Raw genomic sequence first — 17907 nt, forward strand, 5'->3', positions numbered from 1 at the left:
AATCGAACCCTTACCAACATGTTATCAATGTATGTCGCTGCTGACCACAAGAATTGGGACGCCGTCTTACCTTTTGTAACGTACGCGTACAATAGTGCCAAGCATGAAGTTACTGGATATGCGCCGTTCTTTTTGCTGTATGCACGCGCTCCCCAGAGCTTTCTGGACACTATTCTACCTTTATCGTGCCAAGAAGATCCTTCCATTGCCCAAACTCTGTGTCGTGCTGAGGAAGCACGTCGACTGGCGCATCTTAGGGCGTTGTCTTCACAAGGCAACAGCAAGATTCGCTATGATGCGCGGCATATTCCCGTCAGCTTTACTCACGGTGATTATGTTTGGTTGTGGGCACCTGTTCGCAAAAAGGGATTGTACCGCAAGTTTCTCACCACTTACACCGGACCATTCGTTATACTCAGCCGCTTGAGTGATGCGAACTATGTCGTCGCCAAAGTGACGGCAAGTAATCGGCGTTCACGTGCGACGCAAGTTGTTCACGTGGCCAGACTAAAGCAGTACAGTCACAGGCCCCTTTAACTCGCTCAGCGAGCTTCGTCTGCCCCCGGGGAAAATGTCGCAGCACTGCGCGACTGATGCAGAGAAAGAAGTAGAATGGGCGCGCATGATCTCGGGGTACTCTGCGCCGGCTGGGCCTGGTCTGTAGCTTCCATCTCGGACCTCGTTTCACTCTGTAAATAAGCATCATTCGTAAGAGTATGGTTCTAGCAATTTCAGATTTTCCTTGTTACTAGTTAGTGACATCAACACTAGTTTGGGATTTTTGCACCCCATGATGATATGCCCCGTTTGCTGGCAGTTGTAGCAAACTACTGGTTTCTTTGCCTCGAAAGCTTTTTTCTTTTGCCTTTCTGCCCTCTGTTTCGATGACTCCTCCTTTCCCTTGCTGTTCTCATCACTAATTTTCGCCGAATCTGACCTTTCCTTGGTTTTATACTGACTCGACTTTAACCATCGCTCTGGCTTGCTGGGTCTGTATTTATTAATCTCCTTCTTAGGAGCTTCGTTGCCTTCAAACGCACAGCGAGTTACATACTCCTCAGCGAGATCGGCCACTCTCGTGATAGTGTCCACGCCTGGCCTATCCTGAACCCAATGCTTGATGTTTTCTGGCAGCCAGCGGTAGAACTGGTAGAACTGCATTGTCTTTTCGGTGTCGCCGAGTGCTCCCTCTTCTCTGAGCCATTCTTTCAGGCTTACCTCCTAGGCGTATGCAAAATCTGAGTATGACTCACTTTTGGTCTCCTCGACCTTCCTGAATTTTTGCCTGAATGCTTCTACTGATAATGTATACTTTCTAAGCAGATTCGCTTTGACTTTATCAAAGTCCTCTGCTTCTTCTTTCCCCATCTGGGCAATGATATCAGCTAACTTATGTGGCAGCAACGTAAGCAAGCGTTGCGGCCACGTGTTTCTTGTGAATTTTGCCTTTTCACACGTGCACTCAAACTGCACCAGAAGATAACCTATGTCCCCTCCTACTGCGTAGGGTGCCATCAGGTCTGTCATTCTGCGCTCGCTTTCTCGTGCCTCTGGTAGTCTTTCAGTATTTTGAGCCTTCAGAAACTCAATATCTAGGCGCCTCAGCTACTAAGCAAGGCAATATCATCAGTGAATCGCTAGTTACTAAGGTATTCTCCATTAACTCTTATCCCCAATTCTTCCTAATCCAGGTCTCTGAATACCTCCTGTAAACACGCTGTGGATAGCATTGGAGAGATTGTATCTCCCTGCCTGACGCCTTTCTTTATTGGGATTTTGTTACTTTCTTTATGGAGGACTACGGTGGCTGTGGAGCCACTATAGATATCTTTCAGTATTTTTGCATACGGCTCGTCTACACCCTGATTCCGTAATACCTCCATGACTCCTGAGGCTTCGACTGAATCAAACCGTTTCTTGTAATCAACGAAAGCTATATATAAGGGTTGGTTATATTCTGCACATTTCTCTATCATGTGCGGAATATAACCAACCCTTATACTGTACTTCCCAAAAATACACGTAAAGCCAAATCATATCTTAGTGAAGAAAAGCCGCGCATTCACCATGTGCAGTCATGAATCCTGGCACCTTCCTTCCAAACGTTGTCACCAGGACGAAGAGGAGAGGATCTCTTAGATGTCGTCCAAAGTTGGGGTCTCCAGGGTAGCATATCCCATTGCTGCCAACCTTTGTTGCGACACCTGTTTCTCGACCCTCGACCGGTATTACTATTGGGTAGCGTGGCGTTGTCGGTGGGCTGCAGGCGTCCGGTAGACCATGGCGACCTGGCAGGGACAAGACGATTTCTAGTGCGAAACTTGCACTGTTTATTCAATGGTTGGTGAAGGATAAGAAGAGAAGGAATGAATTGAAAAGTACATTGTGGGGCCCCTTAAATAGGCCCACTAATATCGTAGGCGGGATCTTGCTCACGTCAATGTCATGTGACATGCACTGAGTCTGGTCGGGGATGGGCGGCTGATCCCTTCTCTCAGGTGACGTGGCACGTGCTTGCCTCCTCTGGCGGCAACCCACGGAGTCTGGTCAGGGATGGGTGGCTCATCCTTTCTCCCAGGTAATGTTTGCACATGCTTGCCTCCTCTGGCAGCAACCTGCGAGTCCTGTTTGATTTGCACAAAGGGTCCCCCCTGGAGTCGGACAGCTTGCGGAAGGGGTGCTCCCCTGGAGTCGCACAGTTTGCGAAAAGGGTTCTTCCCTAGAGTCGCACGCACAAAGGGACCTGTCATCGCCGCGGGGCACCTGCCAGACCGGAAACCACTCGAGACAGCCATAGCAAATTATGAATCCATTCTTCGTTTCGATTAGGCATGGTCTTTGAGCATCTTTTTTGCCCAGGGTGTTGCACGCCAACCGTAACAGCGCGTGCATATTCTGGCCTTCGCCTGAGTAGAGCATTATGACCTATGTGAAGACAAAGTGCACATGTCCTAGGACGCTTGGACAGCTAGTGCGAGAAGATGATGAAGCAGAGAATAGAACAGCCGGCCCAGTGAACGGATGTTTTTATTTATTTATTTATTATACATACTTTCAAGGCCCTAGGGCATTACAGAAAGGAGTGGTACATAACAAAACAATGTAATATGCAGACAATGGTATGCAAACAACGTTAAGCGATATCGTGGTAGATTGCTGTTTTAAATGAAAATATATCTGTGATCTGAATGATGGAAGCAGGAAGGTGGTTCCAGTCGACACTTGTGCAGGGTAAAAAAGAATCATGGTACTTGTTCGATAGAAAGATGGGGGGATAAGTTGATTCTTGAGCACATGGTTAGAGTGATAAACTTTGTGGAATAGGCAAAGATGAGCACATTTGCGGCGTAATGAAAGATCTGACAGATCCAGTTTTTTTTTTCCATATATGTAACACTGGAATGGCAGGAATAGTTAGATAAAATAATGCAAGCTGCTCGATTTTGAATTGCTTCAAGGTTTACGGTTAGTGATGCTTGATTGTTATCCCAAATGGCAGATGCGTATTCAAGTTTTGAGCGAACGAGGGTTTTGTAGAGTGTCAATTTTACCGAAGTACTAATGGTAGAAAAGTTACGACGAAGATATCCTAACATGTGATTAGCATTAGCAGTAATATAATTAGTATGCCTGTTGCCTCTCTCCTCTCCCTGACAGCTAATAATTTTACAGAAGAAGGTGCTAAGCGTAAGTTGCAGTGTAGGTAGCCAAGAATGGGGTGGGGGGAGGGGTTAGCTTCATTGGTTATCTTTGTTATGGGGTGCACCAACTTATTTTGATTTTGCCATTGTGGATGGCGAGAGAAGGAAAGAAGTTTCACGGACACTCATTTCCTCCAGGAGGCCATGGCAGTTATTTCCCTGGTGAATGTGAGTCGCATTGTCAAAATGCTGGCTTTAGGGACATCCCTTGTTTGACTCTATTTGACCTCTTCATGTGAATTGAAGGAAGAGGGAGATGTGTTAGTGGAGGGGGTGGGGGGGGGAGAGGCGCTCAGCTCAGTAAAGAAAGAAGTCCCCATGTGCAGCACATCCACACTGCGGTGCAACTGAGGAATGGAGGAGTCGGATCTGTGCAGCTTGTCTAGGGGAATGAGAAGCGCCAGCGATAGTAGAGAAGTTAAAGAAGGGAATTGCGCTAAAAAAGACACGGACGAGTAAGGACATGGACGGGCGCAAACTCGAGACTGATTTTATTCAGAAAGAACATAAATATATACCTAGATTCTTATCCAATCATTGCCTAAATGCACATGCCATCCATGTCCTTACTCGTCCGTGTCTTTTTTAGCGCAATTCCCTTCTTTAAGTATGTACGACCGACTCGCCCAACAGTGTGCTCTCCTAAAATAGTAGAGAAGCTTGGCGTGGCCCCGGCTTTTTCAGAAAAAGTCCATTCAGCCAAAAAAGCACCCGACGCACTAGTGGTGCCCAGATTTGTACATGCCTTATGTGCTGGAGAGGAAGAGAAAGTGATTGTGGATAGGAAGAGGTGCTACGGTCAAATCTCGTTAATTCGAGCACGCTTAATTCAAACTTCCAGTTTGTTTCGGATGCTGTGGTCCCATCAAAGTTGCGTGTTCTCCAATGGGCGAAAATTCCCAGTAATAGGAACACGCAAGCATTTTCGACGGTTAATTCAAACATACTGTGCTTCGTCAATGCTCTCAGTAGTGCGCCAAATCATGCGACGGCACCCCCGACCGGGGGCCGTATTCTGTAGCGGTTCGCTTTGGAACCGGTTCGGTCTGGCTGTTACGTCTGGATTACGTCACTCGGAGTAAGAGTGGAACGGGGCGGCGTGAGGGGAACTAATCAACTAGCGGCGGTCTGCCGGAAGATCACGTCATCATTTTTGTTTGTACTTGGGGGACGGTATAGCAATTGAAGGATGTTGCTGGTTTGATAAAAAAACATTGGTTTGTATAGAACATTTGCAAATATCATTTTCAGTAATAAATGTGAGCTTGCGGCGCGGACGGCTACTGGGAGTTGTAATTTTATTTGTGTTATTTTCTTATTTAGTCGCTAGGTGGTGTGCCATACGTTATGCAAACAACTTGCCTCGCTTTGTTTACGTTTTGGACTTGTTCGCGCGCCGAAACCGAAACGGTGTCGTCGCACAAGGACAGGCGGCTGGGTCCTCATGTTTCACCGAGGCAGCGCGAAATACTCGTTTCATTTGTCGAGGAGCACCCCTACCTAGCAAAGGTGTCGTGTGTGTTAGGCCAGCAGCTGACAGCGGCTTTCTGTTGCGCCATGGATGGGAATCTAACCCATCCTTTTTCTTTGCCCCCAACCGTAATGGCCTTGGCGATGGCTGTAATGGTCCGGCTGACCGAAGGCTGCGACAGTGCAATCGCTTCTTCATTCCCGACGCACTGTTGAAAGCTCCTGATGGCAAAAAACCACAGCGCGCACAGCACTTTCATAGTAGTGTCGACACCATGAAATCTTTGAGGTCCGAGATGTTCTTCCAGCTCATCGCAAAGACGTCGCACTATGTCTTTGGAGAGCCTAAAATGCCTTCGAAACTCTTCTTCGGCCATGCAGAACGCGTCGCGTTGTTGCCTCTCGTCGCGTCGTTGTCTTCCGGTGCTCGCCAGCAGCACAACCAAAGGAGCCGCCATTGCCGTCTCTGTCTCGTCTCGTCTAGGTGCCCGCTCGTCAGCTGGCGCGAGTCTAGCCGGCAGCTACAGTTGCCCTAGCAACCCTCAACATCATGCTCGCCACCGCGCGCGACCCTTGAGCGAACCACTTCTCCGCGGTTCCTCTTGTAGCAGGAAACCGGTTCCCTTCCAGATGATTTACAACTTGTGTGACGTCAACAAAATTTGTCGTCCCGCCCACCAGGGATGACGACAGCGAAGCTCCAACCAATGGCAGCAGCCAGACCGAACCGGTTCCAAAGCGAACCGCTACAGAATACGGCCCCAGCATTGCTCTGACCCTGCCATAGATGAAAAGCTTAGGAGAGACCCCTCAATGTCGGGCATGAGGTTCGGTATAAAGTCCAAAGGCGATAACACAGTCGCCGCGCGCCCTACGCTGTATGCGCCAGTGAAAGCGTGTGAGGGGAGCCGATAATCGTGGCTCAATCTCACTCAACGCGAAAGCGGCGGAGCGGGGAGGAAGTGAGGCACCCGACATTGTGAGGCAGCGGGTGTGGGGAGCGGTGTTCTACTACGACTGCAACTGCACATGTGGTAGCTGCATGCAGTCGCGTGACCACATCATGAGAGCAATCTATGTTGGGGGCAGTCTAGGTGCATTGGCAACTTGTAGCTTTGTGCATGCCGTGTGTTCTCAGTGTTCACTGTTCATTGAAGTGATAGACAGCACGAATGTTACCTCGTTCGCTGTTGCTGCCGTGTTTTCTCATGCCAGTGTTTTGACAGCGAGTTTTTGCGGTCATTGAGTGAGATGTGTTCATGTTTTCTTGTGCGTGCATGACATCGTCCTTGTTAATTTAGTTATTATGCCTATGTTTACAACTTTAGATGGCCGATAAAACTACTATTCTTGCTTCGTGTAGCTTTCCACTAATTTGCTATCGCAGTCGATGCTTCACCTTGTAATCAAAACTGCAACTTCTTTTTTTTTTTTTTTTTTTTTTTACAATGGTGAGTCTAAACAGAGATGTCCCAATGGAAAGGTTGTCGGAGACAGTGTGCCACATCTGATTCTCTACAACGAGCTTGACCCTGAATAAAAGGACGTGAGGGCAACACCCCGTACCTAATTCTCCTTATCTTTTGCACCTGGCAACGCCGCAACAGATGGGAGGCAACGACTCGTCATCTTCATAAGAAATGGTGCCTTAAGAATGCAGGACGAAGAACATAAACATAGCCCCAATCTGTTGGCAGATGAAGGAAAACGCACGTGAGAATGCAGAGGAAAGCAGTGGCAGAAGCCCAATCCTGCCTTGGCAAATACGCCATGGCAGTCTTAGGTGCTGCAGGGGGGCTTAGTTGGCATAGGTAATTAGTGCCATCCATCAAGCTGGCAGGAAAGCAAATCCGCTTCGCTCCCGTCCCCCCTTACGAATGCACTCCCCTCGTCCTGCCGCTCAACTCCCTTATCTTTAAAGATCTGCACGCTGACCCGGCATCGGCTTAGCCCGCTTCCTGTAGTTTCGTTTTCTGCCGTTATCGGGGAAGTGAGCATTGGCCAGCACGGGCAGTTTCATGGTCCTCGCATGCTGTGTGCTTGTGCGCTGTGATATATCACGACTCGCACTGTTCGTGCATCGTGCTACGATGCACAAATACTTCAAGAAGAAGTGCTCCTTTTAACTTGAACAAATTTTTGGGTCCCTCAGAGTTCGAATTATCAAAATTCAACTGTATATATTGTGCAGCGATTAGAGATTCTGGTACACTGCACCTTTATAAAGCATGGATAAGTGCTTTGGAGAAGTGGACATGAAGAGCCAGATATCTGTTTATGAGTTGTGTGTGCTCACTAAAATACCTCCACAGGGATGCATGAACAAAGATGGGGAGCTCGCACATCTCACCATATTCATAATGGCCTGTAGGTACAATACGCAATACCTATTTTGTTAGCTAGCAGCATGCATTCATAATATATTTTGCAAATGTCCTGAGCAAATTATGCTAATAATGGCTACTTCTTTCCGTTTGCTGGCTGTTGTTCAGGTGTCAGCCATCACAGGTGCAGAATTCTCCTCCTTTCTTTCTTCCAGCAATCTCAAATAATTGTTTGCTTTTTAGAACCAGATGTGATCGAGCTGATGGCAGTGAGTAGGTGTGGCTTCTTTTTTTTTTTCGGCAGTCCTGTGATTTCTTTCATTTCGGAAGTGGGGGAGCAGAAATGGCATTTTCTCTGGGTAGCAGAGTGGAGGAAGGGCTGGCCCAAAGTTTCCCAGTGCATTCTTACTGGAGATGAGAGGCAGTTCTAGTACAAGCAGTGCAGTCACATGAGACATAACCTGCCCTGAACTGCCCTGAATTGTTCAACAGGGGTGGTAGCCACTGCATAGCATCTAGCTGAAGGTCATAGAATGAAAGCAGTGATTAACAGTAACTAGGAATTGTTGAAGCCAGTGTTCCAACAAGGGCGCTGGAGGCAGCAGTCATCCGTTCAACAAGATTCTTTAAGGTTTACAACAATATAGTGGGAGTCTGTGGTCACAGGAAAATGAATTAGGCACATTGAGCAGCATTGCCAATCATGCCAATACATCTTGATTTTTTTCGCATGCATTCACTGTCTGAGGAATGCTGGACCACCTGGTGGGACTTAATGTTGCACAATTGTTGTTCTAATGTGATGCTAGCACCAGGGATGTGCACTCCTAATAAGGTGTGCCTGCCTGTGTCCTTTATTTCATCAGATTCCGATGCCATTCTTTGACCCTCTCATCTAATCATCTTGCAGGCCGTGCAACTTCTGTCGGGGGGTGCAGAAGATGCCTTGTGGGCCGCCCACCTGCGGTTGGCGCAGTTTGCCGACTCACAGTTACAGAGCATGGAGCAATACCTGCATTCACCTGAGTTCAGGGCCAAGCAGGAGCTGCTGCAGCAGTCGTCACACATACTGGACTGTACCCAGTCCTCTGGCAAGCGCACATCCATGTGAGTGCTGTAGTGTTATTTGTGTGTCCCGCCACATCTTCTCCATCCAGGTTGTTCCTGTGAGCCTGAAAGTGTTGGGCCATTTGCAAAAGAACTTAGTTGGCTAGTACGTGCACACTCAACATGCATAAAGATGAGCGCCTCACTCACAATGAAAGTTTTCTTGAAAAGCTAGCAGAAAAACTGTTTTGTATTTATTTTTATTACGACCGTAAAAACTGCTTCAACATTTCTGTATTAACTTTACATTTACATTACTTAGTGTGTGCCCTATAGTACTACGCTGTCTGTTAAGTTTCAATTTTTTATTTATTTTACAGTAGTGCTGTTACCACTCCGAAATTTTTCTATGGGGCTGTGACCTAGTCAAGCTGTTCTCACAAACAACCTTTTGTCACAGTCCTTCTTTCTGTATCATTGACATGAAAATAAAGACTGATTGATCGATTGAAAATAAACAAAATCTCAATAAAAGAGAAAGAATAATAGTTGAACCGCATTATAACAAAGTCACATACCATACGAAATTACTTTTGTTATATTTTTTATAAGTATGCATGCTGATATTGGTGAAAAGGAAAACTGCAGTCATTACTGTACGAAAGAAATGCAAGTGTGATGCCTCCGCCAAGCCAGCAAATGTCTCTGACAAATTTTGATGGCCTGTCGGTGGCTTGCTAGGCCGATATGTTTCACAGGAAATTGCATACACACATTTGGCACCATTGCTATTAGTACGTTGTTATGCAATCGATATGATCCCACAGGCAGGGGCGTAGCCAGGGGAGGGGCTTATGGGGCTTCAGCCCCCCCCCCCCTCCTCCCCCGAAATTTTTTCGTGCTGTCCATGCATTGCTGACCAAAGCAACCCCCGGTGCTGGAAATCATTCTGGATTTTGTCTAAAATATCTTTCTCACGCTCGAAAAAGCATTTCACCGCGAACATTGCGAACTCGGGCTGGATTTCACGCAACACCCATGCACCGGAAGTCACAACGCAAGCAGCCCCATCTGAGCACAAAGTTTGAAGGTCGTTGGGATGGCTAAGTGGGTCGCCGCGGCATCTCGCGGAGTCCGCGGAACCTACGGAGCGCATGGATGTCAATTCCGAAACTTCGAAAGGTGCATTGGGGGGCATTCCCAAAGTTGTGCTTCTGATTTTCAATTGCGAAACTTTGGGGGCTTATTGTTGTTATAAACATTTGACGCCAAAGGTGATTGACTTTTCTAAAGTCGTGCATCGGAACATACAATGAGATAAGCCAAATCAACACACTATCAGACAAGTTGCCAAAGCACGTAGCGAGGTCCGATGAGACAAAGCATTGCGGTGGTTCATTTGTGCCATCATGTCACAAAAAAAGTTAACATTTTTTTTTACGTATGCCAGAGCATCCATGTGAAGACACTAAAGCCAGCAAGGGTAACTATGTTCTTATTTATTTTTCTACGTTCACTTTTATTCGCGAGGACACATTGAGCCTGCTCAATTTATTTTTTGTTCTCGCTACCCTACCCACGGGCTGCCAGAGCCAACCAGAGTGCATGCGTTTTTCTCGTGTTGCCTCGACCACCGCACGGCGCACTTTGGTGAGCGTTCGGTTTTCTCTGGCCGAGTGGATTTTCACCTGGTAGAGTTTCGGACGCTTTCTGCCTAGCAGACGAGAAAAAGAAGCAATGGTCGCTCGCCACCATCACTGTGGGAACTCGATGGATTGCACCGTTTTCGCCGGAGCGCAACCTCTCCGGAAAGTCTTGTCTTGCCGGTGCAGGATACGGCGCAGTATGCGCAAGGTTTTCGGTGGACCAAGCGTCTCACGTTTTCTTCAATATGTCCATGGAATTATCATGCACCGGATACGCCCCACTAAATTATAATACCTATGCCGATATTGTTATGTACCAGACACCCTCCAACACATGGTGTTGGTGTACCCACAGCGCGATAAAAACAGTCAACATGATGCCTCAGAACCACTACAAGAGATCGAAGAAACGTGGGAGGCAATGTTAAAGGCACAGAGCCTGGAAGATCAGTGAAGTCTGGTGGACCGGGCCCGGGCTGCGGCATTAGCCAACGGGTTTCTCGACTAAGAGAGCCGCCCATCTATAGGGCGAAGAAAGTACACTTTCTCACTGTTTCTCACAATAAACGTTCATTCCTCCTTCGGTAGCCACATTAGGTGCCCAAAGTAGGCATTCGAATGTGGCGAAGATACTTTCCTTTGCGTTATTTTATTTCGGTGCCCCCGCCTCACAAAAGGAAATAAACAGCATGTTTCGGCGCAGCGAATTGTCGCATGGTGAAAGTTCGATTTTGTTACTTCTTTTGCGGAAAGTAATGGGCCACGGGACACTTCAGTTGCTGGACACTCTTATTATATTATGGCCATAACAATTATATGGACACTCCAGGCGCATTCCTGTCGTCGCCCTCATGTTCTGTATAAAGTCCAAGGGTGATAACATCGTGACCGCGTGCCGCATGCTGTATGTGCGACTGTCGACAATGGTGGCTCAGTCTTGTGTGCGCAAAGAAGAGAAGCGGGAAGGAAACGCGCCGCCTTCCGTCGCACGCGATACATCAGGGGGAGGGGATGGAATGGGGGCGGGATCAAGGATTCTGTGAATCTGTGATTGAGCAACGTGTTTATTTGCCATGTTTAGCGCATCATATACAGTGACTTTTTCTTAGATACATAGATTTATTGGCGACTTATAAGTATATTTAAATATCTTGTTGCGAGGTTTTGTGTATACGTGCTGTGAACTTTGTTTCAAGTGACAATTTTTGCCCTTTATCAAGCTGTATCTCCGCATTTGTATATTCCATTGTATATTCGCATTTATAATGTACGAGGACGAGTCAAATGAAAGTGAGCCTACGCACCCCCTGCAATAATGGTTCGGTTCATTATGTGTGAGGCATGTGCGTAGCATATGGGCATATCTCATTTACAAAAGTGACACGCAGGTGTCACTTTTGTAAATCAGATAAATGTTCTTTATGAGATAAATGTTCTTTATGAGATAAATGAGATAAATGTTCTTTATGAGATAAATGAGATAAATGTTCTTTAATGCTCTCATACACTAGGTTTAACATGATTGCATCACATAATGCACGCCCCAGAAGTTGAGCAGCGTGGTGCGGTGAAGTTTTTGACAGCTGAAGGTGTTTCCTAAAAAGAAATTAGTCGCCGTATGGCTGCCGTGTACATTGAACATTGCATTTCATTGGCCACTGTGAAGCGTTGGAGCAAACGGTTCAAAGAGGGACGTGAAAGTTGCAAAGACGGTCTAAGACCGGGCCAGAGCCACCGAGCAATCACCCCCAACAAAATTGCAAAGGTTGATGAGCTGATAAGACAAGAATGGGGGATAAGAATTGGTGAACCGGCAGAGCGTGTGAACATCAGTTACGGTTCGGTTCACGCCATAGTTTATGAACATCTTGGTTATCGGCTCTCGTGTGCGCAATAGATGCCCAACATTTTGAACCACCGCCAGAAGAATGAGAAGTTCGGCGCTGCCTTAGCTCATCCGATCCGGTATGAGAATGAGGGTGACGATTTCTTGTCTCCAATTGGGATCGGAGACGAACCATGGTGCCACTTCTACGAGCCTGAAACACGACGGCAAAGCTTACAGTGGAAACACTCGAATTCACCACCCTCAAGAAAGCAAATTAAGGCCGTCATTTCCGCTGGAAAGATGTTGTTGACTTTTTTTTCGATCGTGAGGGGCTATTACTGATAGAATTTGCTGAATCTTGAGAGACTATCAATTGTTTCTGATATTGTAAAACGCCGGATCGGCTGCGTGTCATAATCAAGAACAAACGACGTGGAAAATTGATGAATGGTGCCATCTTGTTCCACGACAGTGCCCGTCCCCGTGTCTCTGGTGTAGTTAATACAAAACTGGCAAAGTTTAAGTGGGAAACGCTGAAACATCTGCCATATACCTCAGACTTGTCGCCTTACGACTTCCACATTTTGGGGCACCTAAAGAAACAGCTCAAGGGAACCAGATTCATGCCGCACGATGACGTGAAAGAGTCAGTGGGAAACATTTTAAAGCAGCAACCCAAGGAGTTTTGTGAGACGGGAATAGCGCGACTCGTTACTCAATGGGATTAAATGCTCATGGAGACTACTTTTAAATAAAGTACCCCGTTTGTCATATATTCGCATTGGCTCACTTTCATTTGACTCACCCTCGTATATTATGCAGAACTCCCGCTTTTTATACATGCTCTCTGTTGCGACTATAATTCCAGTGAAACACAACCTCGCGATACTCACGATACATGACTGGTGACACCTGCTCCTGCGTAATACATTGGAACAAATGACAGCGTCATTGAGATTTTTCACTAGCCGTTGCATGTGTACAAAAATGTAAATAAGGTTCTTCAATGACAGTTTCATTAACATATTTGTCCTCAACTTGTTCATTTCATGGGCATTACATTTTTCGTATCAGCAGCATGCACTGCTTAGATGATTTCGAACTGATATAGTTCTAAAGTTCGTGTGATATTTTTTTTAGTTATTAAATAGACAAAAACATGGAAGCATTGATATCAGTTATTTTGGACACAATTTTAGGCACATACAGGTATAAATACATACCTTACTTGTTTTGACAGTGCCTACGTTCAACAATGTGGTTGCACCATCTTTGGCAATGGCAATGCAGTTATTATTCGTGTATTTGATCCCTCGACAAATTGTTATTTGATCCCTCGACTCCGACATGGCCTGTTCATATACATGTAAAACGCAGAAGCGCTTTTCTGACATAACCTCTGGATCGCTTTTAATAAGATTTGCTGCATTTGAGAGAGAAATTTGAATTCTAGTGTCTGTTGAAAGCGGAATTTTGATTTAGGGCCTGAATTTTGAATAAAATATTTTGTAAAATTCGAAAGTTCGAAAAAAATGGAACCACGGCGTTTACAGACTAATAGCTCTGCATCTAGAACACATATCGCGCTTCTGTAAACGCCATCTACTATAACAGTCAAAGCGCACAAATTTGGTGTGTCAATTTATGTCTTACGTGAAGTGGTTACGTTGTGATCAAGGGTTCTGCAAAAACCGTATTTTCGTAATACTAAATTTTTTGAGATTCATGTGTAACATATCAATTTTTTCCAGTTTAGAACTACTATTAGATGCAATTCGCAGAATTGTGATATCATTTTTCATTGTTGAGTTACAATGCTTTAAACTTGATAGTACCATTTACTGAAAATTGGCGATTTTTGACATATTTTAATAAAGAATTCACAACCTAAATAAAAAATTCAAAACAAACAGTCCCTAGAATTTAAGTTTCTTTTTTTAAGTGCAACAAGCTTCGTCAAGTTTGGTGCAGTGGTTGCCAACAAAAACGAATTCTCCTTCTACATGTATTTAGATAGGAGCATCCGAGCTAAAGTTTCCCTTTAAGGAGGAGGCCCAGCTGCAACATGAGCCCCCCCCTTCCTCCCCCCCCTTCCGAACGAAATTTCTGGCTACGCCACTGCACACAGGACTGACACATTCACTTGATGGCTGCGATCCAACCAGGCCATACTGCTGCTCATTACGCACACAGCTCTCCCAAACGCACCAAATGTGTCATTTGAACCTATTCATTTCATTTTACTTTATTGCGCTAAAGACTCCTATTAAAAGGAGGAATTACATGAGACCTGGGTACATCAGTAAAATGTGCACAAGTGATACAGGCTTAATCATGTTGTATTATGACCATCAGTAGCGTGAGATGCAAACAAGCTACATATTGACACGTGTACTTAACTTTATCGGGCGACCACGTTTCGCCGCCTAACAAACGTTATCGCACAGCGCAGGATGCGCCTGCATGTAAAAGAAGTTTCTGGAATGTTATCGATGGTTCCATCCGCTGTCTTTCACCGCAACTTGTGTAATCTGATGGCATCTATCCGCGACACGAATAGTGTAGAACTTTGTGGAAGACACGCGGGTCCGAGCGGTTAATCTGGAACATTCGATGACCGATCTATAAAAGCCGACGCGCTTGACCCGCTGATCAGATTTTCGACGATCGCCGACCGTGTTCGCCGCTATCGTTGTGCTATATGTGTAGCCTGTTTTGTGGGCACAGGTTCACCCAATAACAGTTAATTTTGTCGTGCACAGTATTGCTACTGTGTTCTTCAACGTCACCACCATGTGACATCTGGTGGAGGTGCTTTACGTTCATGTACTGGACGCCCCCGACAAGCCGTAATACAAGCCTGCACGCGGAACACAACACCAACGTCGCCAAGAGCCAGCGAGGTAGCTGCAGGCTGCAAGGACTGCCCCCGAAGCACGGACTTTTGCCTGAGACGACCAGGAAGATCGCCACCAAGTCCACTCCAATGGCAGCCCCAGCATCCCTCATCAAGCTGCAGCAGCCCAGAGAGCCTCCAACGTCAACACGTTGGAGCTTGGAGGCACCGAGCAAGCCGCCGGCTACAGCAGCTGCCCCCGAAACACTGTCTTCTACCAGATACGACCAAGAAGACAGTCCAAGATCGTCCAGAAATGACCAAGAAGACATCCCCAATGGCAGCCGCAGTGGCCCCAATAATTTTTCAACCAGCCCAGGGAACCACCGACATTCCGCGGTTCCACATTTGAGAACCCGGAAAGCTGGCTGGAAACGTATGAGAGGGTGGCTACGTTTAACAGCTGGGAAAGCGACGACAAGCTGCGACATGTCTATTTTGCATTGGAGGACGCCGCCAGGATGTGGTTCGAGAACCGAGAAGCCACCTTAACGACCTGGGACCTGTTCCGAAGCGCCTTCCTGCAGACATTCGCAAGCGTCGTACGCCGAGAATGAGCCCAAGCGCTATTAGAAACCCGGGTGCAGCTACCTAATGAGACAACCGCGATCTTCACTGAGGAAATGAGCCGTCTATTCTGCCACGCCGACCCTCAAATGCCCGAAGAGAAGAAAGTCCGCCTACTCATGAGTGGTGTGAAGGAGGAACTTTTTGCCGGAATGGTACGAAGCCCACCAAAGACCATTGACGAGTTTCTTCGTGAGACAACCAGCATCGAGAAGACATTCGAGATGCGAAACCGGCAATTCGACCGCCACACCAACTCTACAAACTATGCCAGCGTTCAATCACTGGCCCCCGACGACCTGCGCGAGGCTATCAGGGCCATCGTACGAGAGGAGGTTCAGAAGACCTTCCCGTCATCACAGCCTCTAGTGGCCTTGATCGCTGACATCGTCAGAGATGAGGTTCAGCGGTCGCTTGGAGTTCCGGAGGTGCAACGTCAATTACCGCAACCCCAGCCAGAAGCGATGACCTACGCCGTCAACGTCCTCCTCCGCGACCGCGCCAGGGCCCCGTAACGCCGCAATTCCGTCAACCACCGCCGCCGCCAGCATGCGCACCCGTCACCCAGCGCAGCTACCCGAGGAAGACAGACGTTTGACGTGCTCCTGACCACCGCCGCTCTGCTAACACTGCGAAGAAGCGGGTCATGTCTACCGACGATGTCCATACCGGGAGATGGGACTGAGAGGTTTTGCCGTCAACGCTCCGCACCCGGAGCAAGGTGTACGCCCTCGCGATATCGCCGACTACCTCGCCGCTACTCAGTGGAGCTCTCGACGACCGTCGCGTACGCCATCACCAGGCCGCTACCTGTCGCCGCAGCGCCGACCATACACTGGCCCAGCCCGGGGCCTGTTAGCGAGCCCATATCCAGAAAACTAAAAGCAGCAACCGATGGGGGTGCGGTTGCTGTTCGTTGAACTGACGAAGATCCTCCGCCGCCGACGAAGACACCGAAGAAACTACCTCGACGACATAATGACACGCAGCCGTCCCGAAGAAGTCTGGAAGCACAGAATACGATGACGAAAGACAACCTGATAATGCGACGTTCCAGTTTCAGTTCAACACGACGCAGCCGTGATCTGAGGCCGAGACCTAACTGTAACGCCAGACAAAGAACCACCGACCTCGACGTGCTTCTCGATGGCCATGTAGATACCGCTTTAGTGGACACAGGGGCCGATTACTCCGTAATGAGTGGACACATCGCGGCCCAGTTGAAGAAAGTCAAAACTGCATGGGAGGGCCCTCAAATTCGAACCGCTGGAGGACACCTCATTATGCCGACTGGAATCTGTATGGCAAGAATTACCGTTAATGACCGGACTTACCCTGCCACCTTCGTTATCCTCCAACAGTGTTCACGAGACGTCATTCTCGGCATGGACTTCCTGAGCCAACACTGCGCAGTCATAGACCTGAAGTCAAAATCGATAACGCTGTCGGAAGATCAAGCGATACTGCCGGAGAGCTCTCCTCGTAGTCACCACGCCTTGAGTGTGCTCGAAGATCAAGTGAGCATCCCACCTCGCTCGAGCATTGTTATTTTGGTCGGCACAGAAATACCCGCTGACGTAGAAGGCGTCATCGAAGGCGACCAATGTCTACTGCTCGACCGTGAAATTTCCTTCGCTAGAGGAATCGCTCGACTGCACGAAAGTGTTGCTGACAAACTTCAGCCAGGAGTTCAAGCACATAAACAAGGGCACGATGATCGCATACATCGAGGAAATTCTGGCAACCAGCAATGCATTTGTCCTCTCGGATTCTGCCACATGTACCCCGATGACCGTAGTTCCCGAACCAGACTATGACATAAATCCAAGTCTCCCCATGATTAAGCAACAACAGCTGGGAACCTTACTTCAACGATACAAAGAGTGCTTTTCGACGTCATCAAGGATTCGACAAACGCCAGTCGCAAAGCATCGCATAATAACCGAAGAGTGTACTCGACCACTTCGCCAGAGCGCTTATCGAGTTTCTACATGAGAACGCGAAGCTATAAGACAACAAGTCGACGAAATGCTGCTCGACGACATCATCCAGCCGTCAAAAAGCCCGTGGGCGTCTCCAGTTGTTTTAGTGAAAAAAAAAAGGACGGAACCCTACGTTTCTGTGTTGATTATTGTCGACTGAACAAGATCACGAAGAAGGACGTATACCCCCTCCCACGAATAGACGACGCATTGGATCGGCTCTGCAACGCTAAATACTTCTCATCGATGGACCTCAAGTCAGGCTATTGGCAAATAGAAGTCGACGAAAGAGATCGCAAAAAGACCGTCTTTATCACCCCAGACGGCCTCTAGGAGTTCAAGGTTATGCCATTCGGACTGTGCTCGGTGCCTGCAACGTTCCAGCGCGTGATGGACACGGTTTTAGCAGGATTGAAGTGACAGACCTGTTTCGTTTACTTGGATGA

At 47.4% G+C, this 17907-nt stretch overlaps 1 protein-coding gene across 3 annotated transcripts in view; it reads left to right on the forward strand.

The window, feature by feature from the left end:
- tefu (Serine/threonine-protein kinase tefu) overlaps positions 1-17907 on the forward strand; it is a 471138-nt gene that overhangs the window by 147147 nt on the left and 306084 nt on the right. For all 3 annotated transcript variants that reach the window (XM_075694675.1, XM_075694677.1, XM_075694676.1), the window contains one exon: positions 8406-8602. In XM_075694675.1, the coding sequence (XP_075550790.1) occupies positions 8406-8602 (197 nt within the window). The remainder of the gene's footprint in view (positions 1-8405; positions 8603-17907) is intronic.

This window comes from Dermacentor variabilis, chromosome 6, assembly GCF_050947875.1.
Source record: "Dermacentor variabilis isolate Ectoservices chromosome 6, ASM5094787v1, whole genome shotgun sequence".
Lineage (NCBI taxonomy): Eukaryota > Metazoa > Arthropoda > Arachnida > Ixodida > Ixodidae > Dermacentor > Dermacentor variabilis.